The 27,748-nt window shown below is 40.9% G+C and overlaps 1 protein-coding gene across 1 annotated transcript; it reads right to left on the bottom strand.

Annotated features, from left to right (window-relative positions):
* Window positions 1-664: 664 nt before the first annotated feature.
* slc6a1l (solute carrier family 6 member 1, like) lies at window positions 665-17,418 on the bottom strand. The gene is made up of 15 exons (XM_079398738.1): window positions 17,189-17,418; window positions 15,861-16,224; window positions 14,761-14,892; window positions 13,626-13,726; window positions 12,566-12,675; window positions 12,206-12,338; window positions 11,188-11,322; window positions 10,395-10,498; window positions 10,125-10,249; window positions 9,445-9,557; window positions 8,617-8,748; window positions 4,333-4,435; window positions 3,806-3,906; window positions 3,350-3,517; window positions 665-2,578 (listed from the first exon to the last, which is right to left on the bottom strand). The coding sequence occupies exons 2-15, from the start codon at window positions 16,096-16,098 to the stop codon at window positions 2,474-2,476; spliced, it is 1,800 nt and encodes a 599-aa protein (XP_079254864.1). The 5' UTR covers window positions 16,099-16,224; window positions 17,189-17,418; the 3' UTR covers window positions 665-2,473.
* Between the last annotated feature and the right edge of the window lie 10,330 nt (window positions 17,419-27,748).

Genomic DNA, 27,748 nt, shown 5'->3' with positions numbered 1-27,748 from the left:
CATCCCAGGAGAACTTGAAGGCAGAATAACATCAATGTTTATTAGCGCTAAATTTCACAGGAGGTTATTAGCGTGTGTTAGCAAATTATTTATGTGTGTTTGAAAGACATTCAGTCCCATTATCCAATTGTGGGTTTTACTCTGTCTGTATGATAGATTTACATGCTATTAAACATGTTTCTGTCTATTCCAGACCTACATGAGTGGTCTGGTTATTTATGTACTGTCCTTTTCAGACTGTTTGTTGTATCTACACATAATAGAGCCTTTTTCAAATTTAATGCAGAGCTATGGCTCAACACAGGTCAAAGGGCACTAACAGAGGTCAGCTTACTAATAGTGTCTATTTTGTCCTGTCAGAACTGCTGCTAAAATGGAAGGCAGTAATAAAATATCACTGTGCATATTGCTTTTGGTTTTTATGCTGCTGCTATGCCATGCTGGATTGCTAGTGTTTGTCAAAGTATGCAAGAATAAAGTAAGACCATAGTTCCTCTCAAGACATTCTTATTGTTTACTTACTAACATTTTCAAATCACTAGCCTTTCAAGTTAAATTACGTGGCTGATGTTAAGTAGTATAATCTATATAGATGTATTAATGTGTATAACTTGAAAGTTGAATGTACATTTCTAATAGGGTTTCTTGTTTGGACTCGTAAATTAGTTCAGTTTTTGCCTTTATTGAATTTGAAACCAATCAACAAAATGTCTAGTGAGGATAAAAACAAATACAATTGTCAAAATAAGAGTCTCTTTGTAGCTTTGGTAAGACATTCAGAACAGATGACATATTTAATTTGACACAAATTGAAAAGAGGCTATGAGGAAACAACGTTTAAAAAAAAGAAAAGTTAAAGAACCAATAATTGAAAGTTTTAATTAATTAATGTTTATGATCATGTCTATGAAAGAGATGAGCCCTTCGATATGTCCCATCCAAACTTCATGTTTCAACAGGAAATAAGTCAACACATTAAAAATAATAAATCAAATGCTGTCAGGCTTTCAAAGTCATGTCTAATTTTGCCAAAATGTTACAAAAAATTGAAAAATATATTGTCGACTGAATCATTGAATGTGGAATGGATTTTACAGACCGTTCTATTTCCCATAGCCGTGTATTCAATCATTTCAAATGAAATAAGTTGTCTGCTGTAACACATTGTCTGTTATGTTATATGCCACACATACTACAAGAAAATACAGTTAATTAAAATATTGAAATAATACTAAAAACATGTAATTACCGGCATGCTTATAAAGAGTTATGTCCATTAGCATCACTTAGTTCTTACAATTTTAACATGAATACTGTAATGTGAATGGTGAACTTTAATGTAACAAATGGAAAACAATGTATGGTTACACTATCTTTTTGTTTTGAATTTGATTAAAACAATATTGTCATCCCACAACTGATGCACAGAACCCAGAAACTCAGGTTTCACAGAAAAAAACATTTCAGATATTTTTATGATGTAAGTGCAGGTGTAAGATGCTTATATGCTTATAATATGATAATGTTTTATTAATAAATCTAATGGGAAAATGATTAATTTACATCAACATATCACTTTGCTGCAGCTTCACACAAAAGCAAAACCTTTAGTTCAAGTTTTAGTTCAAGTTCAAGTCAAGCTAATTTTATTATCCATCAAGTAATAGATTTTCATTTAAACCTATATGATACCTCAAATTGGTTTCATGGGACATTAACCACTTACTTTTGTGAAGCTGATAAATGTTACAGTATGACATACAAACGTTCATCTGAATCTAGTTTAAACATAACTTTTCTAATTCCTTTATCATTATTATGCATGAATCTTTATCACATCATATTATTTCAAAGACTTTAATAGTTATAATGCAAAATTTGTCAGAACATATGGCCATATAGAATGAGCTAGTAAAGGCAAAAGGTGATTAAAATGGTGAAAATAAAGAAATTATGTTTAAAAAATATCCCATCTCTCTTATACATTCATATAATTTTTTTTTAAATGTAAGATCTTAATGCTGATTTTTAAAAAATTGACAAGATTTCCTGTAGTTCATTTTGTTAAATAAATTGCGACCAGAAACAGACCACTAAACAAATGCGTTCACTCCCCAGCTTGAGGTAAATACTGTCAGAAATGTAATTTAGCACAGGAATGCAACAGTTATGTAGATCTTCCAATCAACTGCCTGGGTTGCATCTACTGGGTTGCATATACTGATCACTGAAATTGTTGCTGTGACTGAAATGGCTTCCTCCACTGAAAACAGACACAGGTACTGCAGCACCCTCACATTACGTGATGCCACATCAGAGTGGCATGAAATAAAATAAAATGGGAGAAAAACAGTCGGATGAACGTGCGTAATCCGCTTCTATCTGTAGGCTCTCCAACAGACAAAAAGAATGGAATAGAGGAAAAGGTATTTAGCCACTGGACTTTAATGGCCATTGTACAGAAAAGACAATGTCAGACAGAAGCTTCATCTGAACTTTCTATACGTGTGGATTGTTGTGTGGGATCATTGATTTCCGATGTTATGAGCTCTGTGGGTTTGGTCATCTTATGCCAACGCTGAGAAGAAGAAAAAAACAAAATTATCAATTAAGGAAGTTTGTTTGCAAGTTTGCTCAGAAGGAAGGACGAAAGAAGGAAGTAAGTTCAGTATAAAGTAAGTTCATTGGGGAGTACTTTTATCCAGAAGCTCAGAAGGAAGGCAGAAAGTATGCAGGTTCGAAAGAAAGGATCTTTGGAGGTACATTTGGAACTTGAGAAATATGTTTGGAAGCTCAGAAGAAATGCAGGCAGGAACTATGCAAATTTGAAAGCAAGGAATTTCAAAGGGTTCTTTGTAAGTTTGTTAAATAGAAAGGAGGACAGGAAGGAAGGAAGTTTAGAAGGAAAAATGTACATTTGGATATTAAGAAGTTTGCTCGTTTGTTTGGAAGGAAGGAAGTTTTGAAGAAAGTATGGAAGGAGGGGAGTTTATAAGGAAGTCAAAGAAGGCAGACACTTTACAGGTTTTTTAAAGGTTTGTTTGCAAGTTTGTTCAAAAAGAAGTTTATAAGTACATTTGAATATTTCGAAGTTTGTTTGGAAATTCATAAGGGAAAAATGAAAGGGAACTATTCAAGTTTATAAGGAATAAATACATCTGGAATTTCATAATTTCCAGAACTGGAAGGAAGGAAGCTTGCGAGTTCGAAAGAAGGAGGTTTGGAAGGAAGTGTAAAGAGGGTTTATGAGGAGGGAAGTGCATTTTTAAGCTGTTTAGAAATTCAAAAGGATGGAAAGAAGGAAGGAAGCAGAAAAACATTTGATCAGAAACATTAAATCCGGTCTTGCCTGCCGGATGCTGCCTTTGGTAGTGAAGAACATATAGATGACATATCCGGGTATCAAAACCATGGAAGAGAGGGACATTAGCCAACCGATGCCCTGACCCCAGGTCGGGTACACATACTTCCCTAGAGTCAGAGGAGTCATTTCTATGGCACTGAATGTGAAAACACCCTACAAACAGAAAACCGAAGTCAAATCAATTATAAGTTCATTGAGAACATGGGCTTTTGATTTGTATAATCAATTACTCGATTCATCAGTAAAATGAAAGGATAAAAGGAGTGACACACTGCAAAAACATTTTTTTTTTTTTAGGGCTGTCATGGATTTTTATTTATTTATTTTAATTTTTTTAACAAATTGCATGATATTTTGCATGATGTTTATTAACAGTGTGTTAAGTTGGCAGCCCTGTATAGTCTCTAATTTCATCTCATTGCTTGCAGGTGAAGTACTTACCAAACAGATTATTGGAGTAAAGTAAATCCAGCAATATTTCCAAAAGCCACAAGGCCGATAACCAATCATGTCTTCAATATTTGTATAGAATTTCTCTGCACCTAAAGAGAGAGAAGAGATGGATCAAAAGTGTTTTTGGGACAGTGAGGATCTCTAGTAGATCTAGCTTGCTTGATAAGTGTGGATCATTTATCAAGCAAGCTAGATCTACTAGAGATCCTCACTGTCCCAAAAACACTTTTAACTAGACATGGTTCAGAAACCTTGTAAATTTTTTTATTTCATTTTTTATTTTATTTTATTTTTATTTTATTTTCATCACTACAGTATGGACTTTTCTGGCCACAAAATTTAATGGAACATTTTTCAACATTTCTTTAAAACCTTTGACACTACTTGAGAACAGGAGGGAATCATATGGGAAAGTTAACATAACTGGATGAAGGCCAGCGTAAACTGTTTAGAAACTTCACATCAAATATATTCGTCTCCTCGTGTCAAATATATTTATAGTATAGGAGATGTACCGTAAAACCAGGAAATGGAGATTGTCTCAAAAAAGACCAGGTACAGGAGACACATTCCACTGGCTGAGTAGTAGTCAAACAATTTGAACACATATAAACCACCCTAAAACAAAGAACACACACCCACACCCACACACATGACTATTAGAAATGGAAGAAAACAGTCAAATGTCCCAATGAATAAAAATGAACTTCGAGCTGCATCCTCTAGGGGTTGCTATGGAGAACGGCGTCAGCATGACCCGTGTCTGAAGCATACATACAAAAACACCAAATGTTGGCCGGCGACAGCCTATGACGTCACTACCGGCGCGACCACAGTATAAAGGGGCACCGGGAAAATATGTCTGCATTCAACGGGTAAGAACGTTTTTTTACTCTTATCATGGCAAGCACTAGCAGGGCGTTTAAGAGATGTGTGGACCCGTGTCCTCATTATTTGACACCTGATGACACACACAATCTTTTTGTCTTTTGTTTGGGCGAGGAGCACGCACAAGATGTCCTTTAGGGGGCAATCTGCATTCACTGTGAGCTTTTTTTATGAGAAAGCTCCGCTCTCGTCTGTCTCTCTCTTTTCAAGAACGGAAGTGCAGAAATCTGTCTCCCGCGGTTCAGGACCCGCCGTTGCCAAGGCACGGAGGAGAATGAGCTTGTGGGGCTCACAGGTGGATCTGGCAGAGGAGTTAGAGAGGGGGCTTTACTTCTCGCACTCGTCGGCCGCAAACGAGGGCGAGCCGTTGGATGATGATGATGCAATCTCGCTGATGTCATCTGATCCAGCGGCTAGTGCTCTGCTGGGTTCTGCCCAGGAAGAGCAGGAGATGTCTGAGAGCGAAGAAGTTGAGACTCAGCCCTCTCAATCCTCCTGCCCTGCATATGATGAGTTGTTGGAGGTTATGGAATGCGCCACGGCGAGGCTTGACTTGCAGTGGAAGCGGGCCAGGGTGGTGGCGCTGCAGGGTCGTCTCAATTTAGCATTATCTCTCTGGCCATAAACCCCCCAGCTCGAGTGAGCCTTCCATTTCTTCCTGATCTTCCTGAAAAATCCGTTTTCCTCTCACATTAATAGGTTCCAGCATACTAGTTATGCTAACATTGAGGGGATGCGTGAAAGCGATTATGAGCAGATGCCCCCTGTAGAAGAGACGCAAGCTAGCTATCTCTCTATGGGCGAGACATCCTCCCTCAAGGCTCCCTCCTTGCCATCTAAGCCCCTTCAGGATACATCTCGCTTAAATGGCAGGGCATATACAGCAGCAGGTCAGGCTGTCGTTTGGTTGCACACTATGGCGGTGCTTCAGGCATATCAGGCTGATCTACTGAAAGACCTGGATAAGGGTCAGGGCTTGTCACCTGATGAGGTAGCTGAGCTGCGCCACACCACAGATTTGGCTCTCTGTGCCACTAAGCAGGCCACCTCTGCTTTGGGCAGGTCTATGGCGGCTATGGTGGTAATGGAGAGACATCTGTGGGTGAACCTGGCAGATATTGCTCCAGTTTCGCCTTCCGAGTTTTCGGTACCTCCGTCGAGACGGTGGTCAAGAAGTTTAGGGAGGCGAAGGCGTGCTCAGCAGCCTTCAAAACCTTCATTCCAAGGAGGTCCAGGTTTGAGCCCGAACAACGCAGTGGTCCTGGCCCATCTTGGTCTGAAGGTCAGAGATGGGCGCAGAAGGCTAGTGTCGCGGCTCGTTGCCCCTCCCCCGCCTGCGGGTAGGGCTAGAGGGAGGCGCGGGTCAAATAGAGGTAGGCAAGACCTAAGGGAGGTGATCCAGTGACCCAGTTGCATTCTCAACTCTCTTGTCCGGACCAGAGTAAAATTTTAACATCTACTCCCTTCCCTCAGGGGGCCTCTTATCTTCCCCTTTCTAATTCCCCTGCAACCACCGTTAACTCCTGCACTCACAGTGCAGTCTCTATGCTGGAACTATGATGTTTTGGTTAGGTTCTATGTTTATAGAAACTACCTATAGAAACTACCTTACTGATGGTACGGACCGACTCTTCGGACTTTGCCTCCGAGACTGTTCTCATGCACTGGAACCATGGATGGGTGAATATGATCCATTTCTAATCGGTTCGCAATGGTACGTTGTGTTTTCTGACTGCTAGCCATTCTTTGCAGTATTTCTGGGACCTGTCATTTTGTGTGTATTACACTGCTTTTTTGGTGAATCTGTGTATCACCCCTCGGCTTGAGTAGTGAGTACACTCAAGTGAGAGGTGTTTTTGAGAGGTGCTCTGAGGAGCAACATCTCTAGGCGTGGATCCCTTTCTCCTTGAGCCCTAGCTTCATAGTGCTGACTCCTCTGCTAGGGTTTAAGTAGACAGCCCACTCTCTGTGGTCTGGGTAGTCTCAGTCGGTCCCTCTCTGGTAACTTTGCCTCCCTGTTAGGTTGCTCTCCTTGTTGGTCGAGCTAGCATTGCTCCCCTCACTATAGAGGGTCAACTATGAGCATGCTGCTCCCTTCTGAGCGTCTGAGTTCCCTCTCATACTGAGAGTTGGGTTCTCCGCTCTCCAGAGCTCTGCCATTCAGCAGCCACAGGTTCTTACGCCTCTCTATGCCTCCCTGTTAGGTTGCTCTCCTTGTTGGTAGAGTTAGCATTGCTCCCCTCACTATAAAGGGTCACCTATGAGCATGCCGCTCCCTTCTGAGCGTCTGAGTTCCCTCTCATTCTGAGAGTTAGGTCCTCCGCTCCCCGGAGCTCTGTGATTCAGTGGCCTCAGGTTGTTAGCTCTCGCTCTCTGCCTCCCTGTTAGGTTGCTCTCCTTGTTGGTCGAGCTAGCATCGCTCCCCTTACTATAGAGGGTCACCTATGAGCATGCCGCTCCCTTCTGAGCGTCTGAGTTCCCTCTCATTCTGGCAGTTAGGTTCTCTGCTCCCCTGAGCTCTGTGATTCAGCGGCCTCAGGTTGTTTGGCCTCTCTCTGCCTGCCTGTTAGGTTGCTCTCCTTGTTGGTAGAGCTAGCATTGCTCCCCTCACTCTATAGGGTCACCTATGAGCATGCTGCTCCCTTCCGAGCATCTGAGTTTCTCTCTCATTCTGAGAATTGGATTCTCTGCTCTGTGGGATCCACTGTGCAGTCATGCCAACAGGTCAGGCCCTTTCTCCGCCCTTCCCCTTAGGCTGATCTCATGGTGTGTTCGGCAGTGCTCCCCTCACTCCGAGGGTCTCTTATGAGCACGCAACCCCTCCCTGAGCATTGGAGTTTCCCTCTCATCCTGAGAGTTGAGTTCTCCACTCCCCAGAGCTCTGTGAGTCAACAACTTCAGGTTTTTAGGCCTCTCTCTGCCTCCCTGTTAAGTTGTTCACTTTGCTCCCTAGAACAGTGTTTACAATCCATGTTAAGTGCACATGCTAGTCTCTGTGCACTTTCTGAAAGCCACATTGTGGTAAGATCGCACATCAAGTGTTTTGTGTTCTTTCTAAAATCCTGTACGGTATGGGTTATGCGCTACGGCTTCGTGCCCTTTCTTTGGGTTTGTTATGCCCCAGTTTCGCCTTGGGCCCCACTCTACCTATTTCTCCCAATGTTTTTGAGCTTGAACAGTGGGTTATTACCAAGGGTCTGTTGAGACAGTTACCTCAGCAAGCTCATGCAGAGCACGCGGTAGCCCCTGGGTGACAGGCCAAGACCTAGTTACTATCCTAGTCACTTGGTCACATCCCCTCAAAGGAATCTCTTCTTCTGATTCCAAGTCTTTGAGCTCTACCCTGGGCCCAGCCCCTAAAAGGCAAGTTATGGGGTATACAGCTCAGGCTTTTGGCCGAAGGAGATGATGTCACTGACAGCCGTCAAACCATCCCAGGGGCAACTCCCTTAACCTGGTAGAGTTGGTACTTAGTGCTCGCCTTTGTGCTTGGCTTGCACTCCCCTCAGCATGGTGGTATGGGTATTCCGTTCCCCATAGTTACCCCTAGAGGACGCAGTTCGAAGTTCAATTGAAAGGGAACGTCTGAGGTTACGTACTGTATGTAACATGGTTCCCTGAGTAGGGAATGAGACACTGCGTCCTCTAGGCTTTGTGCCATGCTTCGGACACAAGCTTCAGACGAAGAAGTGGATGACGTATTTTGCCGGCGCCCCTTTATACTGTGGTCGCGCCGATAGTGACGTCATAGGCTGTCGCCAGCCAACATGTGGTGTTTTTGTATGTATGCTTCAGACACGGGTCACGTTGATGGCGTTCCCCATAGCGACCCCTAAAGGACGCAGTGTCTCCTTCCCTACTCAGGGAACCATGGTTACATAGGTAACCTGAGACATTTTCAGGCATTTTACCTGGGTGATGTTGGAGAAACCGATGATGAAGGATATAATGCAGACCACGAGGATGAAGAGTTTCTTTCTCTTCCTCAGGACTGTGGGATATTCATCCATTAGAGCAGTTATGAAGCCTTCCACTGTACAAAACTGTCATGGAAAATTATAAAAAGTGTTAAAGTGTTGGAAATCACATTAAATTAGAACTAGAAAAAAATGTCAAAATAAACCTAAAACTACATTACTGTTCATTAAATATCTTGTCTATGTTTAAGTAAGCATTTATGCTACAAAATTGTGTAATTTTGCTTTAAGATTCAAAGATCAAAGCATATGGTGTTACCATATGGAGTATGGTTAAAAACAATTGAGTACTTTATGATGTTCATATAGTTACTCATTTTTAATTCAGATTTAGTAAACATGACAAATAATTGATTATAGATTTCTTTTATATTTTCAAGTTCTCTAACATGTTAGCTAAAATGGTTTTGTGGTCCTTTTCATAAGAAACATTATAAAGTGCTAAATTCTCTTGTGATCTTCTTTGGCTTTACTTTCACCTACCTAACACAACAAAACTAAAGTAACACCACATTAATAATTTATAACTTGTTTATTTTTAATCATTAAAAAATCATTAAGCTCTGAAATCTATAGAAGAATAATGGTGCAATGCGGCACCATTAGAGGAATGTTGTGGGTTCAATACAAGCTCTATCAATAACTCCATAGTCTCTGGGGCATCATGTCAGGTACTACAAACAATAATTTAGACTTTTCAAATAGATTGTAAAATAAAAATATTTACCAATTTACCAAGGTTTTTTCAACAATGTGTAATACCTGACTGTCCAATCCCAGCATCATGAGCATTGAGAAGAAGAGGATAGCCCAGAGAGAAGACATGGGAAGCTGTGTGACTGCTTGTGGATAGGCCAGAAATGCTAAACCAGGACCTGATATTTAAACCATTAAACATAAGTGTCAAGATGAATCCTTTCAACATATCACAATAATATTACTCATATACTACTTTCATTACAGTACTTTTTAAATTTGACATTTTAACAAAATGTTACTTTATACTTTAAATTATTATGCTCATTTTGATTTGTTGACAATAGTTTACATATATTCTATCAACAAATAGTTTACATATAATTTCAACAAATGTTTTATTCAATATTACATTGAAAATGTACTAAATTGCTACTTCATCATTGCAATATTTAAATGCATGACATACATTCAGCAGTACACTCTAACCAAAGACAATAGAATTAGTTTGTAATTATATATAAAGATATACTTTAAGCCTTACTTAAATTAGTCAAAAAGGCACTCTACAGTTTGGCTGATTGTTTGTAATATTAACTTAAACTATAATATTTTAATGTAAGTGTATTTAATATGCAATTAAGCGATTTAGCATTGCAGAAAAGTGTATTATTTCCATAATACGTAAAAGTGTGTTAAAATGTTTGCAACAATGAAATTTGATGATCCCTAAGAGACACAATGACCTGAAGCAGCCAGTTCTTCAATGGGTCTCTTTGTGATGTACGACATGAAGCCCACAATGGAAAATATGACAATCCCAGCAAACATACTGGTGCAGGAGTTTATACAGCACACAATGATAGAATCTCTATAGAAGGAACAAGAATCGGATCAAGTGAAGCACAGGAAAACAGTAGTAAACTGAACAGAATTTTATAGAAAAGGCACATCAGATTGTATGACGTGTTACATCGTCAATACAGAATTTGGACAGAAACTACTGTAGCTCTTACTTGTAGACGTTATTGTTGTAGGAGTTGTAGCTGCCCAGAGCAATAAGAGAACCTAAACCCAGACCATAAGAGAAGAAGATCTGTGTGGCAGCATCCAACCACACCTGAGAAGAAACGTAAAATAAGCAACATTGATAGTAGAAAAAAATGTCAATACAAGATGCCATTATTTTTAGTAGCATGTATTTTCAAATCCTTTAGCAAACCAACAGATTTCTACTTTAAGGGTGTATTCACACCTGTCTTGTTTGGTTCAATTGAATCGAACTCAAGTTCGTTTCCCCCTGGTAATCTCTTGGCCAGGTGTGAATACAGCAATCGCACTTGGGTGCGGACTAAACAACCGGGCCGAAACCCAGCTGAAGAACTCTGGTTCGGTTGAATGGATGACCTTAGTACACTTGTGGTTTTGTTTACAATTTCTGGTTCGCTTGCTAAAAGAGCAGTGTGAAAGCAACCGGCTAGTGTGAATACACCCTGAAAGTGTAGCTTGACAAGTTAGAGAACAGGGTAATTTATGGCTTTTACAAGGGTGTAAATTCATAAAAGTTATTTTTTTTTTTTACATTAGTTTATCAGTATTGCAAGTGTGTATATCTATGAATTAATGTTCTATACGTTTCTATGAGTTAGCAGCATTACTACTATAGTTTAGTTATTCCCTCCCATCATGTTTTTGCCAATGATCTTAAATCATTTACATATGTTTAAGATCTCATATTTGAGATTTTATCATTTAATATGACAAATATCATTTAAAATATCAAATAGATTTCAGTATTTGTAATTTTACCTCAGATTTCAAAAGCTTGTTGAAGTCTGGGGTGACATAGAAGAGGACGCCATCTATCGCTCCAGGGAGAGTGACTCCACGGAAAAACAGAATAAAGAGCATGAAGTAAGGATACGTGGCGGAGAAATACACCACCTAATGAGGACAAGAGATAAATGAAAAGAAAGAGAGAGATAGTTATAGAGTAAATCATTTTAAAGTAGGTGTAGAGGACAACATTAGTAACTTGTTAGTGTAATGCTTTCACTGGCTTCTGTTTGATGATTGGTAGGAACATGGTTTTGCTGTGTAGGATAGTGATTGCCCTTAATTAGAGATGTCCATCAACGTTATAGATTGCCAAAAAAAAAAATGTATTCTTGCCCAGTGCAAGGATCACATTAAAATTCAATTATCATCAGAGAAAGGGCAGATAAAGAAAGCAATTTTCCTTTCTCGCTGGGGAAAAATAATAATAATTAAATAATTAAAATTGCTTACAATTTAATGTCAAGACATGGCCGTTGGCAACTCATCATCGTGCTTAAACTGTGAAATTTCTGCACCACTTATGTTACCAAATGAAGTTGGAAAAATAATGCATATGCAAAATAAAGACATCTCATATATCTAGAAAGTAATGACAGAAACACACCAGTTATTTCACATCAACTAGTGTTTCTGAAAAGATCCCAAAGCTGTGCACTGCCCAAAGTCTGCAATTAAACTCAGTTAAAGGTCTGAACTCAAACTCTTCCATGTTTTTTTTTTTATATCTCTTAGAATGAAACAACAAAGTCACATAAAACATACTTTAAAACTCCAAGAAGTCTACTGAGCAATGATAAAGCAACCTCTGAGCAATATATTGTTCCTCTGAGATTGTCCGGAAATGGAAGAACAAAACGAATCCAAAAGTAAGTGTTTACATACATGAGATGAAAGAGAAGTCAAATGAGAAAACATGCGGTAAAGGTTTGGCAGTTTTTAGAAACATTTCTGGGGTGTTGCATGAGGAATGGAAAGAATATGGTCACACCTTCCCTGTCCACTCCACTCCTTTCCAGATTGAGAAATAGACAAGAATCCAAGACAACGCTAATGTTCCAACCAATGGCCAGCGCAATTCCCCTGGTTCCTCCAAACCGTTTGTTAACTGATGCATGTTCCTCCTATAAAGTAAACAATTATTTAGTTAAACTGTCATGTAACGTGTGCCTTTGTTGAAATAGTTTATATACTGTATATGTGTATTCTCAATGGAATCAGAAAAAAACATCTACAAATGCTTTTACCAGCTCGGACAGGAAAATAACTACTTGAGCAGCACAACTGGAATTTAACTTACGACTTCATTAAATATTTTACAAATATTCTTATCCCTATTCTATTGACTCACTCCCAGAACTCAGTGACGGCACTGGTCAGGTTGGTGGTGTCCATCAGACTGTAGTTGGAAAAGCAGCGATCAGTGTTCCAAGGGTTATCACATGTTTGCCATGGTAACTCCTAAAGAGAGAGAAAGATTTGGAAAAACCCTTGTCGAAAAAAAGTGCACTTAATTGTATTGAAAGCCCTTATAGTGTACTTCAAAGCTTAAACAAAGAAAAAGTACACTTATTTTAATGTGTTGACTAACATACTAAATCAATAATTCATTATAATTTTGGTTACTAAACCAAAAAAAAAAAAAAAACATTTACAAAGTAGAAGAGCAGACAAAGAATTTTAAAAAGGTCTGTTCAAATGTCTCCAAATATGAGCAGTCATAGTAGTTAGTGATACTTGCTTTGGCAAACACCATCATGTGAAGAATAAAGTTAAAGGATAAAACAAATTGAGTAAAGCAATGAATGGCAAATGAAAAGCTTTAAAATAATAATAGCACAATGCATTCATAAAACAAAGGCATGTTTTGTTTCCAATTCCCTCTGCACTGCTTTAGAGATGAGCTCTTATTCCCATGGCAGAAACTGCAGTTCGATTTCCAAAAAACAGAGGCAGTTATTATTTCTGTGGAGCCTTTAAAACACTCTCTAGAACAAAGACAGAGCCACAGAGAGTTTAAGGGGGTCAAGGAGGCGGAGAGAGATACAGAGAAACAGGGAGGAAAAGAGAGCTTGAAAGAAGAAGCAATTCTGAGAAGACTGAGAAATTCTTTGAAAATCTAAGACAAGTGTAGTTGAATTCGCTGGGGTAGATAAAAACACGCATGGTGGTGGGAAAAATCTATTTGAATTGCATTGAATTGAATTGAATTGCAATGAAGAAATCTTTGTGTTAATCAAATTAGTAAGAGAAAAAAATGGCAGCAAATACCCCCTATTTTCTAAAGATGTGTTTTTTTGTCTAATGAGGAATTCCTTAACTGTAGATGATGAGTAATGTTTAAACTGACTGGATACTAAATAAAACATGCTGGAGCACTTTGAATGGTTTTTGAAAAAAAGGACACTCACTGCTTTGAAAGAGCTGAAGAGGTAATAGAGAGCCCAGGCGATGATGATGATGTAATAGATGTTAAGCCAAAAGGACAAAACCACAGAAGCCAGACCCACACCTGACGCAAGAGGAGTTTAAGAGTGAAACCTTGGATGATGCAGCACAAATACCCCCCCCCCCCCCCCCCCCCCCCCCTCCAAATAAATAAATAAATAAAATTCTGCCAAACTCTTGTGAAATTCTTGTAGGATAAACATGTTGCACATGTTATTCAGAGAACTGTCTAGACACACAGCCACAACCTACAACAGCAGCTACCATCTTTAAATAATATATTGCATAAATCAAAGGTTTTATAAAGAGTATACATTATTATTGAATTAAAAATACCATACTAGCATACTACTCTTTTTATATGACAGAAATAGTAAGATTAGTATGCTATTCAGAATTTATCCATCTTTATTTAGTATTTTAAAATGCCAAAAGTAGTATTTTAGGTGTAGAGTTAATAATAAAAAGCTACTTCAGTCATGAAACTCTAGATGCTGCAGGCTGATCTGCTAGCAATCATATAATTTACTACAAGGCACAAGCTGATTGACCTCTGCTGATTCTGCAGCCAATGTGCTTGCTTGTAAGCTAGTCCTGCAGTACATTATTAGAGTTACTCTGAAACCGTCCACCTCCCCCAGCTCCACCTGTCTAGATCTGCTATGGGATTTATGTATGCCTATTCGTGCATGTATGTGTTTCATTGGCTGTAACAATTCTATAAGTGATCTAGTCGGCAAAGACCAAATGCATTACCATTGTTATATCTGTTAAAATGCTAATCTGTATGAGAGCAGTCATGACTGATTTACATTTAGTTGTGTTTAAAGATTAAGTGTGGCATTTCTGTGCTATTAGTCACCAAACAGAACTGCAAAAATAATGATTTCAGAAAGTTTCAAACACAAACCCCTATCTGCCATTGTTTGAACATACTTCAACCAACGGTGTTATTTATTTTATTTTTTTTGCTGTTATTATATATATAACCCAGTCTTCTAAAAAAGAAAAAAAAAAAAAAAAAACTTACCGTGAGGCAATAGTACTCATTAAGAGTTCCCCAAATAGCTAATGTGTATGTGAATTATAATTTCTTACCTTTCATCATGGGTATTAATTTCCATACTCCCAGCCCCCCCACTGACGTGTACTGTCCCAATGCCGTCTCCAACAGAAACAGTGGGATACCAGCAAAGACCAGAGTAGTGAAGTATGGGATGAGAAAAGCTCCTAAATACAATGCAATACATAATGTACTTACGGTTTTTAGATTTCAGACTTGTATGCAGTCTTGAAATGCAAAACACTTGCTTAAAGATTGAAGCAAACTTTAATACAGCCTCCCTCTACCTCTTCTATCGAATTCTCAGAGTGCTCACATTAAACATGTGGACAGTCTCATCGGAGCCACTTTAATAGGAGTCTCCAAGGTTAGGAAAAAAACAAACAAAACAAAAAACCGTGCAGTGCTGTGGTATACTGGGAGACAATGGGTCATTTTTCATGGAAGTCTGACTTTAAGCAGACTGCTTTTGAGAGGAAACAACTTATCACTTCATGAATCGACAGCCTGTCTGCTATCTTCAACATGTTTGTCTTTAAACATTAATCTTGGATATTTCTAAAGTTTCAACTGAAAAGAAAAAATAAGCTGTTTTAAAAGATTCACTGGCAATTTAGCTAATTAATCAGTTTCAATTAATCACAAATATGACATCTGAGGACTACAACTACTACAATTACAGATCTTGTTCTCCATTGTTTGTTACGTTGTTATATGTTTGATTCAATTGCAGCTTCCCTCTTATATCATACTCAGGGGGTACTAAAGCGAATGCGCAATATTCCTTGGAACTTTGATTTAGGAAAAGACTGAATCGTTGAGCTATTTCGCAAATGATAGAACTTGTTCAGAAGTATGAGAGAACCATAGCTGGTCAACACTACTTTTGGAAAACATACCTCTGGTCCTTCAGCAGAGAGGCCTACAATGTAAATTCCACATGTCCATTGACTTTCTGCTATTCACACTCAAACTGTTTCTTGATCATGACATCAGCATATTTTACCAAGAAGGAAGATTTAACTAGAAGTATTTCCAATGAGCCTAGATTGAACAAATACATGGAAAGCGTATTGATCCAACCAGGCATCTTCTCAGCAGCCTAACCATAATTGCTTTGTTTGTCTTCACTCACCTCCACCATTCTTTCCACACAGATATGGGAACCTCCACACATTTCCCAGCCCAATGGCGTATCCAACGCAGGACAGTAGAAAGTCAAATTTTCCCTTCCAAGATCCTCTATCTGGTACTTTATTCTCCTTCTCTTCTACTACAGGAACACTGTTGTGATCCAGGTCCTCAAACGGGACCGCCTGCTTCACGTCTGAGGGTGAGTTGAGGTCCACCGTGCTCTGGCCAGTCTTCCCCATCACAGGAACAACCGTCACACCACAGTTAGATAATAATCCACCACAGTCCAGTACTGTATTGTCCAGCTGTCGAGTGCAGGGCTACTGACTTGAATGTTTTTGAGTGAACACAATACTTCAGATGGGCTTTAAAAAATAAAAATAGAATGATTTAAAAGATTTAACAGTAATAAATACTGCATTCAGAATTTAACTGTGAAATCAATCCAGTCAAAATATAATTTTTCTGCAGAAACCCAATTAGGCAGAACTATAGAACAGAATTAGTGTTTTTTGTTTTTCTAATGAAATGATGTGTAATAACATAGCTATAAAACAGCTATAACATAATAGCTATCACACAATTACAGTTAATGTGTAAAAAATATGAGATAATTAGCCTAATTGTAATTGATTAATTGTTTTCTGGCAACCTATGCTTTGTAATACATACACTAAAAACTGCAGTCACATTTTAGTTTAGGGAACAATTCTTACTACTAAACTAACTATTAACTATGACTTTTGACTCAGTGCATGCTACTACTTTATAGTAAGAACTGGTCTCCAAAATAACGTGTTACCAAAACTATCTATTGTTTTTATATTTTACCTATAGCATCTGTGTAAAGTGCCCTCTACTCGCCCATGTAATTTCTCTTTAAAGCCAATTAAACCACCTGCTCTCTACAGACAAAGTGCAGTTCATGAGAATCATTAACTTTCCTGACGGACGTGCCGATTATCAGACTGACTTAATGGCGACTCTAATTCTTATCCATGTCCTACTAATGTGATGAATTCATCAACTTTATTTGTGACTAACTGCTTTGAAAGTTTCCAACCTGCATGCTAATTCATAACAAAACCACTCTCAGATGCCTCATTGTTTTCGTTTAAAGAACAGCCATCATACATTTAGAACAGTACCATTAAACCACAGCAATTCACAGTAAGCAATTCAATATGAGTCAAGTTTGCTTCAGGCTCTCAGAGTATTTAAAAAATCTCCAGCATTTTATTTGCATCCTTTAAATGATTTTAAATGGCTACGAACTTAAGAGGAAATTGAATACAAACGTATCGCATAAGCTTTAAAAAAAAAACTTACTTCTGGGATGTCTTTATTCTGTTGTCAGGTGAGTCGAGATGTCACCAGCTAGAGGTGAACTCAAACGTATCCACAAGTGACTTAACAGATCTTTACTGTTGAACTGTGCCAACTACCAGTGCCTTCATTCACAACAGAACCAAAAGAAACTGACCCGATGTCCCATCTAGGGCAAAAAGTTTCCCTTTTTCTCTCTCTCGTTCTATGTATCTCTATGCCCTGGTGTTCCTGTGGCTGGTATTGAGCTGCAGATAATAAACTTCGACCCGTTGTTTGATAGGATTACCGCTTTACTACACTAAGACCCCGAGGCTACCAAACAAGAGTTGATTGCCGTGTTCTGGTATTTTGTGTGTGTGTGTATTAGTTGTGTGTCAGTGTGTGAATTTGTGTGCAACGATTCTTCTGCCAGTTTGGTTGCCATGGGATATCCCCTTAGAAGAGTGCTCCGTTCTAGCATTGAAAGAGCTTGTTAAGATTTAAAAATGAAGCAGGCATAGTGCCTAAAATATAGACGGCATGACGTCTCCCAAAAATGACCCCAAAGGCATGACTTTATCAGTTAAGTCCCATAATTTATGACTATTACATTTCTAATTGTTTTGTAAAATATATTAAGGTGAATACAATAGATTTGAAATGTCAACAGATGCCCACGTCAAAGTGCGCTTTCTTGGCTGCATGATTATAAGCTGCAATTTGGCAAACCCTGAGGTTTTCCAGATGCACTTTATTTTACAGTATGTGCACTTAGCTTTTAGAGTGCACTTACCTAAGAAATTGCTGAATGATATAAGATAACATGGGTTATGGTTAGGTTTAAGGGTAGGTTCAGGGTTATTACCTAGTTATTACCCAGCTATTGTAATTACTATAACAAGTACATATTACGAACATGGGAAACAGGACTGTAAAATAAGCTTTTTCTCTACATCCTTGTGATGCACATCCTATTAAAATTAAGAAATTTGCAGAATCTTTGCTGTATAATCTTTACTAAAACATCTGCCTGGAAAATTCAGTTACACTTTATTTTAAAAAGTCATTATTACATTGTAATTATATATTTAAGGACTGAGTAAAATTAATCAACTACATGTACTTACTATATGGTTAGGTTTAGGATTAGGGTTCAGTTTAGGGTTACTTATGCATAATGTGTTGTTATTATAATAGTAAGTACATGTAACGTGTAACAAGGACAACTTAAAATAAAGGGTTACCAAAAATTTCTTGTAATGCCAAAACATCCCAGAGTTATTGGAATCCGGAGATTGACTATCAGGTTTACTTAGGACCGGAGCTAAATTAAGCTTAGAGCATCTACTGCAGAAAATAACAATGTGCTTCCATGCAGGAATGACAAAGATTGTGGCCATAAGTATGTGGATACCTGAGTATCACACCATTTATATGTCGTTTATATGCCACAACAACTTCCATCTTCCACTCTTCCAGGAAGACTTACCACTAAATGTTGGAACATGGCTGCAGGGATTTGATCCAAATCAGACACAAGAGCGTCAGTGAGGTCATGCAGTGATGTTGGGTGATGAGCAGAAAAATCCCGCAGACACAGTAACACAAACGGGATGGGATGAGTTATGGGCCGAAGTTTAAAATCTAAAATGGGGGAAAATCTGGGACAGCTGTGAATCTGTCCGGAACTGTCAGTGCATTTCTAATCATAACACCCTACAACTGATTTAGAGTTTTCTTTCTGTCAAGTTTTATCATATCACAATGTATGGGATAACAACAGCATGTACACCTCATAAATCTGGCTGGGTGGAAAGAAGAAACATTTCACATCCCAGTTGTGGAATGTTTGCCTGAAGTCATAGACACCCAACAAGCTTGGATTCTCGAGGATTCTATTGTCTGATAAAACCAGAATTGCTAGGCAACGTATCAGATCCGAACCTTACAACCTTACACCTCTTAGTGCGAACATCGCTACACTGAGGTACTGTATGGTCATGATAGCTGGATCCTTATTTAGTGAATGACAAAATTTTGAAGAGTGATAACAGTCTGAGTAATTCTCCTCATTGCAAAAAAGGGAAAAACATTATAATAATCTTATCCTTCCTACAGACATCTAAAAATAATCTATTGATATGTAAATTCTGGGATATGTGCTCAGTTGTGGTGGATATTATTATTTGTTTCTTTATCTGATAAGAGGAAATGTGCATAAACTAAAATGAAAACACATTTGCCAAATAAATTCCTCAGTGCACAATAAAAAAAAAAAATGAAAAAGAAAACTTGTGACCTTGCCAAAGCAAGGGTGAGTAACCTCAGAAATCCATGTATCCTGTTGACAAAACTGGACAGCTCTCATAAAAGCAGTTCATTTCACAAAAGCACCTCTGCTATGAGTAATAATTGGGAAACTGACCAAGAACCAAGAACACACACACCATGAAAACCATCCACTTCAACTATGTTTCTATTTTGTGTGAAGCACAACCCTCTATTAAATGCTCACTGGGCGCAAATGGGTTTAGATCATGGCATTGGTAAAAATATGTTCAGTTTTTAGGCCATAACAGTAAAAACATTTAGTCAATGGATTAAAAGACGACTACTTTAAATGAACCATTCAAATGAGAAGGTAACGTGTTTTGAACTGTAAAAGAGCTGAATGAGTCAAATTAAAATCTTTTTCATCACTTTTTTTTATTAGCATTATTATATCATTTTTTAGTTTGAATTATATAATATATGATAAGCAATGACACAGCTTGCTATATTAATAGATGTGCAGTCACACCATCAGATTGTTTGTACTGTATATTGAAGCAATATCAAACAAGCAAGAGTGTATTATGGATGTATAATATTCAATATAATATATTATTCAGACTTGTCACGTATATGTAAATATAAATGCATAGATTTGTTATGAAAAAATTCTTGCTCTTTGTGTAGTATAATATTATACCATATATTGCCAACTTTGAATTACCTTTACTGAAGCACTTTGCTCTTGCCAACCATAATAATTTTACATCAAACTGACTACATATGAACATAAAATCTTTACAGGCTAAAGAGGCTGCTGCTGTGTAGAGTGGACACATGATGAATTGTGTGAAGACAGGGAAAAGCTATCAATAGTGTTAAATGAATGTATTTTTAACTGAATATTCATATACATGGAGCTAGCCAAGACGCCAAATTACTTCAAGGGTGTATTTTAGTAGCTTCTTCATCTCTATCAACACTCCGTGCCAAGAGAAGCATGACTTGGGAAACTGCATTGCCAGTAGGTAACTTGACAAAGCAAATGCTAGTGATAGTGGATGTTTTGGATGACGTACAAAGTTAATTCGCACTTGTCTTGGGAATGAAAAGACTAAAATCCCAATCGCTGTTTTAATGCAGCCACAATGTCAACAGTAAATCAGAGGTTACTCGCATTAGGTTTGTCATTGCCTGCAATCGTTAAGCGACGGGCACAGAATTGGAGTTGTCAGAGTTGGTTTTCATCACTCGTTGTATGTGCCCTCAAATCAATAGTAGCTAATTACACCCCACAATGAACCTGCGTGGCTCATGGTGGCGACACAGTGAGATTACAAAGTTAACACACTGCTTTACATAGGAGGAAACTTTGAGAACTTACTATCAAATATGGGGCACTATCTGTTCAGTTTGCTTGTGTCTTGTCATGCATGAACAACCGTTGTGAATGTTTCTTTTGCTTCTTTATTTGTGAGATTTAAAATTCAATCACACTTTAAACAATTTGTGTTTTGTTCACTTCAATGAGAACAAAGAGCAAAACACTGATCTCTGAATTCTGATCTGTGGATTTGTAGAACGGACCAGCCTGAACTCACGGCAATTCGTACATATTTTATGAGGTGGCTAATTCGTACAAATTCGTATGACCTCACTCATACAAATTCAAATGATTTTTGCCAAATCGTACATATTTTTGCGAGTTGCACAATTCGTATGAATTTGTACGAATGACCTACACCTAACCCCGCCCCTAAACCTACCCATCACTGGGGTTTAGACAAATTGTACAAAATCGTAGAGTGAGGTCGAACAAATTCATATGAATTAGCCACCTCGTAAAATACGTACAAATTGGTAATGAGATAGCATTGGAATAACTTGTAACTAATAGAGGATCCAAATGTCACCGCTTGACCTCTTGGCTCAAGTACTTACTTGGTCTGAAAGGTTTGGGAAGTACACAGATAAACCATTTTTCCTCAAAACTCATATATACCTGTGTATATATTAATCAAACTGCAGACAAATATGTTGTTCAATATTCTTGTTGGATATTGATGTAAAAATGTCTAAACATTCCTAAAACAAGATTAATTTACTTGAGAAGTAAAGCTGAATGAGAGATTTAGAATTGTTTTCAGGGAATATATTTTAAATTTGGTAACAGTAAGTAACTTTGCAACTACATGTCAACTAGTAGTCATTAGAATATTAGTAGACTGTCTGTTTAATATCTTCTAACACTTTATTTTGATGGGTCCACAACATACAACATACTGACTATGAGAAACTTTGCAAGTATATGTCAATTTATTCTACTATTCCTAAACCTAACCTAACAGTCTACTCTGAGAGTTAGTAGACATGTAGTTGCAAATTAATGACAATTAGCTGACATGTAGTTGACATGTAGTTACAAAGTTACTAGTTAGTAGATTCTTTAAAGTGGACTATAGAAATAAAGTGTAACCTCATATTTCATTTAAAATTACTTCCTTACTGACTTGAAAATGTGAATGTGCCAACATTACCGCAAAATGATATCAAGTTCCCTTTCAGTCAGTCACTCCGCATCACGTCCGGTGACCAACGAATTGGGATCTCGCTTAGAGAGACCAATCCACTTCAAGTGTAACTAAACGAGCCAATGCAAATTGGCATGCGATTATTGCATCCAGCTGCCGCTGATCACAGCGTGAGTATAAGTAGGCAGCAGGTGCAGCACATATTCAGCTTTTCGCTTTGGAGCTGAGCGGTTACATTGTTCTGCTCCTGACTTCTGTTGACGAGTGAATTCAGCGAGTTGAACACGCTCTTCGGAAGACTCGTGCTGGCGGTACGGCGCTTCAGTAGCGGTGGTTCTTCCCGTGTCGAGTGGATTGCACACATCAGGTTGCAATACCCCCTGTTTGTGTTGCAGGCGACCATCTCCCCTGTGCGCTTCAGCACGCTAAAAAAGCTTTTTCCCTAAAAGAGCATTCACAGGTGCGTCTTTTTAAAGACGACGTTATGTCTTTGTAAAGATGAGTTGGGTCTTGCTACAGACAACATGTCACCCTTGCGTTTCTGGATGCGGTCATTACCTGGCGCCGGGTGATGGTCATGATCACTGCCTCACGTGCCTGGGCAGTAAGCATGCTGAGGTGGTGTTCGTGGATGAGGCATCTTCTCATGGTGGGAAGATGATCATCTTGGAGTTGCAGGCCAGGCTCCGTTACCTCGACAAAGGGATGGAGCTCTGTTGCCTCTGCCTTGATCTGGTTCTCGTTCTGGCTGCAAACAGACAAGGACTACTTCAGGCGGTGGCACGGGTGGTCTGAGGATTACAGTGCTGGCAAACTCTCCAGGGAACCAACCCTCAAGGGACCATCGCTCCTCTTGCGCTCCAAAACCAGTCGCGCTGCCAATGGAACGTGCCGTGCCCTTTATAAAGAGGGATACCAGCAGTATCCTTGGCGCTCCTCCCGACGACCGGATGTTGATCGCTGCATCGGAGGGTGAGCCGGAGCTTTCTGGGGAAGAAGATTCGGCTGCGCTGCTGCTCCGGCAGTAGCAATGACTGAGTCGGATCCAGAAATCACGCCTATGCTTTCCCGGACCACTGAGAGGGTAGGGTTTGAGTGGAGACCTCCACCGTGTCCCGAGCCCTCGAGGTTGGACGACTGGTTTCTCGGGGTAGCTTGCGCTGGTTCTCAGCACCCTGCCCTGGTGCCTCTCTTCCCGGAGGTGCATGGGGAGCTTACCAGGTCGTGGACGGCACCTTTTACTGCCAGAAACTGACATGCTAGCTCCTCCTCCCTCACCACCCTCGGTGGTGGTGCAGCTAGGGGGTATATGGGGTCCCCTCGGTGGAGCGGTTGGTTGCCATGCAGTTGTGTCCTAATACCGCCTCCACCCAGCAGGGCAAACTGTGCCTCCTCATCCGGGCCTGTAGGTACTCGTCTGGTCTGTCCTATGTCCTATAAGCGGTGCTTATGTGGCCTGTGGAGAAGCTGCCTCCACCTTACGCTACGGCGTTACTGCAGGTTCTTCAGGCTAAAAGCACTGAGGGACATGCACAAGGGTGGTCACGATCCGGAAGTTCTGAATGAGCTTTGTACGGCTTCTGACCTCGCACTACGAGTGACGAAGATCATTGCACGGTCTCTGGGTCGTGCAATGTCCACACTTGTGGTCCAGGAGCGTCACCTCTGGCTGTGTCTGGTCAACATGGGGACACCGACAAAGTTCGGTCCCTCAAAGGCCCTGTGTCCCAGACAGGCCTCTTCGGCGACGCAGTCGAGAACATGGCCCAGCAGTTCTCGGCTGCTCAGGAGCAGACTGAGGCGATCCAACATGTCCTGCACTGGCGGGCAGCTGCTGCCTCCACCCGTCCGCTGGCTACAGTGCCCCAGCCTGCTCATTGCGGAGGGTGGCCCCCTGTGTCTGTCCCCACTCCCGCACCGCATCCGCAGCAGCCTCCAGAAGCGGTGCCGTTGAGCTGGGTGTAGGCAGGCCGCCCCGCCGTCCTGCCCCCCGTCAAACCTGGTGGTGAGCGGAAGAGCAAAAGGCCCCGGAACGGCGACCCAGAGAGAAAGAGGACTGCTTTGGGAGATGGTGGATGCACCTCTCCCTCCCCCGGAGGATGGCCGGGTGGAGAATCTTTTGTTTAAAAAAAAATCTCGACAAGAACCAGTTGTCTCTGCCTCTGGGTCCCAAGAGGGCATGGAGAGTCATGGACGGACCAACCCCAGAAGCCGTACAAAGCCCACACTCATCCCCCTCTCTCGCCAGCATGCAGCAGTGGGCGGTTCGAGAGCATCATCAAAGGCTCTATTCGCGCACCCTCTGCCAAACTGTGGAACAACGTAAGCGTTGCACCGCACACTCAGAGCCCTTTTTGGTCCGCCACAGGCCGGGTCCCTGCATTCCACCTGGCTGCATCAGGTCTCCAGGCATGTTGTGGTTTACACCAACGCCTCCACCACCGGCTGGGGGGCTACGTTCGATGGGCTTGCAGTGTCGGGGGTTTGGACGGGCCCCCAACTGCGCTGGCACATCAATTGCCTAGAGTTGCTAGCGGTACGCCTGGCCTTGAACCGTCTAAAGAGGTGCTTACGAGGCAAGCAGGCAACTGGTCCGCACACACTGCGACCGTTGTGTACTTCAGCCGACAAGGTGGTCTACACTTCCATCGCATGTCGTAACTTGCCTGTCACCTCCTCCTCTGGAGTCAGAAGCATCTGAGGTCGCTTCCTTCCATTCACATTCCGGGCTTGCTCAACCGGGCAGCAAACGAGCTGTCACGAGCTGCGTTTCCCGGAGAATGGAGACTCCATCATCAGACGGTCCAGCTGGTTGAGAGACCTCTCATTGCCAGGTGTTTTACTCCCTGACCAAGGGGACACTCGGCACAGATGCACTGGCACACAGCTGGCCGCAGGCCCTTCACAAGTATGCATCTCCCCTTGTGAGCCTTCTCGCACAGACATTGTGCAAGATCAGGAGGACGAGGAGCAGGTCCTGCTCGTGGCGCCATACTCGGACTTTGTTCCCGGAACTGATGCTCCTCGTGACAGCCCCTCCTTGGTAGATTCCTCTGAGGAAGGGTCTACTGACTCAGAGACAGGTCACTTTATGGCACCCACGTCCAGACCTCTGGAAACTTCATGTCTGGTCTCTGGACGGGATGTGGAGGTTCTAGGTGACCTACCCCAAGAGGTAGTTGACACCATCACTTCGGCGAGAGCGCCGTCTATGAGACATGCTTACACCTTGAAGTGGAACCTGTTCGTCGAGTGGTGTTCTTCTCACCGAGAAGACCCACGGAAGTGTCCGATCAGAGTCGTGCTGTCCTTTCTGCAGCAAGGGTTGTCTCCCTACAACCTTAAAGTCTATGTGGCTGCGATTGCTGCCAACCACGACCCCGTGGAAGGGAAGTCGGTGGAGAAGCATGACTTGATCATCAGGTTCCTTAGGGGGGCGAGAAGGTTAAATCCTCCACCGTCCCCCTCTATACCCTCAGAGCACTATATTGAGGCCCATTTGAGCCTTTGCAGAGAGTCGAGTTGAAGATTATTTCAATGAAGACTCTGCTCCTGCTGGCTTTGGCCTCCATCAAGAGGGTAGGGGACCTGCACGCATTTTCGGTCGACGATCTGTTCCTAGAGTTTGGGCCGGCTGACGCCCAGTTAATCCTGAGGCCCCGGCCTGGCTATTCAATTCAATTCAAGTTTATTTGTATAGCGCTTTTTACGATACAAATCGTTGCAAAGCAGCTCCACAGAAATTTAAGTTTCCACAATATATTTATATATTGCAGAACCTTAATATGTTTGACTTATGGCAAAATTAGGTAATTCTGTATATTGTCTGAGCATTGGCATCCTCCGAAGTCCTCTGAGGGGTTGGCATTATCTTTTCTCAGGTGTTCGGTCATCTCAGATCATTTAAGGGTTGGATCCAGACTGAAGCTTCTGTCATTCCTAGTTACCAGAGAAACAAAACAGAGAAACAAATAGAGACATAATTAGCGTAGCTGCTGTTCCATCTAAGCAAAAATTATTTGTTCAACCCAAGCTAAAGAATAATAATAAATGTACATTTGATCAGATATAACTGCAGTACAAGATTATAACATGCATTATGTGAATGCTTGGCTAAAGAGATGTGTCTTTAATCTAGATTTAAACAGAGAGAGTGTGTCTGAAAGGCTATCAGGAAGGCTATTCCAGAGTTTGGGAGCCAAATGTGAAAAAGCTCTACCTCCTTTAGTGGACTTTGCTATCCTAGGTACTACCAAAAGTCCAGAGTTTTGCGACCTTAGGGAGTGGGTTGGATTGTAGCGTGGTAGAAGACGAGTTAGGTACGCAGGAGCTAAACCATTTAGGGCCTTATAGGCAAGTAATAATATTTTGTAAATGATACGGAACTGAATAGGTAGCCAGTGCAGAGACTGTAATATTGGGGTAATATGATCATATTTTCTTGACCTGGTAAGAACTCTAGCCGCTGCATTTTGGACTATCTGTAGCTTGTTTATTGAAGATGCAGGACAACCACCTAGCAGTGCATTACAGTAGTCCAGTCTAGAGGTCATGAATGCATGCACCAGTCTGACGGGGCTCATGTGTATAACAGTAGCTCGGTGGAGTAGCCTAATTTAGACCAAAATATTAATTTGGTTTCAGCCAGGTTTCTGTCAGGCAGTGTACATCAAAATTATTATCTGTGATCATTTTATTTACAATAACTGGTTTGGGTGCGAGTGATCTAATATTTAGGAGCCCAAGCTTTAAAAACTGTTTTTGTTCATTTATTTTGCGTTTTTCTGGTTTAATCACGATCAGATTTTTTTCAAGATCCTGCATTAAATTTATATTTTGACCTCGCTATTCGGGGAACAGACACAGTCTGTATAGATTGGACAACGCAAGTACTTCTATCATTTAAGTGGGTAGAACAAAAGTCATCATAGCAGTTATTTGAGAATTGGCTTACTAGTCAGATGGAGCGTAGCGTCCTGGAGATGTTGTCTGACAGGAGTTCTGCTCCGACTCTGACAACATCTCTAGGACGTTACGCTCCATCTGACTGGGCGTTTGCTCGTGGCGCCTCGCTGGCAGATATTTGTAGAGCTGCAGGCTGGGAGACTCCTAACACATTCGCTAGATTCTATAGCCTTCGTGTGGAACCAGTTTCCTCCTGTGTTCTCACCTCAAACGGGTAGAAGCACTGAGAGGCTCCGGTTTCGCGTCAGCTTGCTAAAACTGCTCCAGAGAGTCCGTATTGTCGAGCTCCTCCATTTCCTCGGCAGTCAGACGTGGCGGAACGTCAGGATGGGCTTCCGCAGCATTCCTGTTCCAAGTGGAATGGGTACGTTTTCCCAGTGTTATCCAGTTTTACTGAGTGGGTAGTGCCATAGCAACAGTAACTGGTCTTCTTGTGGTAAACCCTGACCTGCGCCAAAAAATAGGGGTGCAGGAGGCTTCCACAGGCCACTGGAAGGGGCCGGCTCCTCAGTGAAAACCTGAATATAAGTGAAGTGACATACTGCCAAGTATGGTGACCCATACTCGGAATTCGTGCTCTGCATTTAACCCATCCAACGTGCACACACACAGCAGTGAACACACACACACACACACACACATCGTGAACACACACCCGGAGCAGTGGGCAGCCATTTATGCTGTGGTGCCCGGGGAGGAGTTGGGGGTTCGGTGCCTTGCTCAAGGGCACCTCAGTCGTGGCATTGAGGGTGGAGAGAGCACTGGACATTCACTCCCCCCACCTACAATCCCTCGCTGCACCTGCTGCCTACTT

The sequence above is a fragment of the Barbus barbus genome (genome assembly GCF_936440315.1).
Source record: "Barbus barbus genome assembly, chromosome: 39".
Taxonomy (NCBI): Eukaryota; Metazoa; Chordata; class Actinopteri; order Cypriniformes; family Cyprinidae; genus Barbus; species Barbus barbus.
The sequence above is the reverse complement of the archived record's forward strand: the minus strand, read 5'-3'. Positions and strand labels throughout refer to the sequence as shown.

Excerpts from the sequence above, each read along its gene's own strand:
- slc6a1l (XM_079398738.1), bottom strand. The coding sequence starts at position 16,098 with ATGGGGAAGACTGGCCAGAGCACGGTGGACCTCAACTCACCCTCAGAC. Across the intron at positions 13,727-14,760 it reads ATTAATACCCATGATGAAAG|GTGTGGGTCTGGCTTCTGTG; the intron begins GTAAGAAATTAT and ends CTCTTGCGTCAG. Across the intron at positions 2,579-3,349 it reads CCAAAGGCAGCATCCGGCAG|CGTTGGCATAAGATGACCAA; the intron begins GCAAGACCGGAT and ends TCTTCTTCTCAG.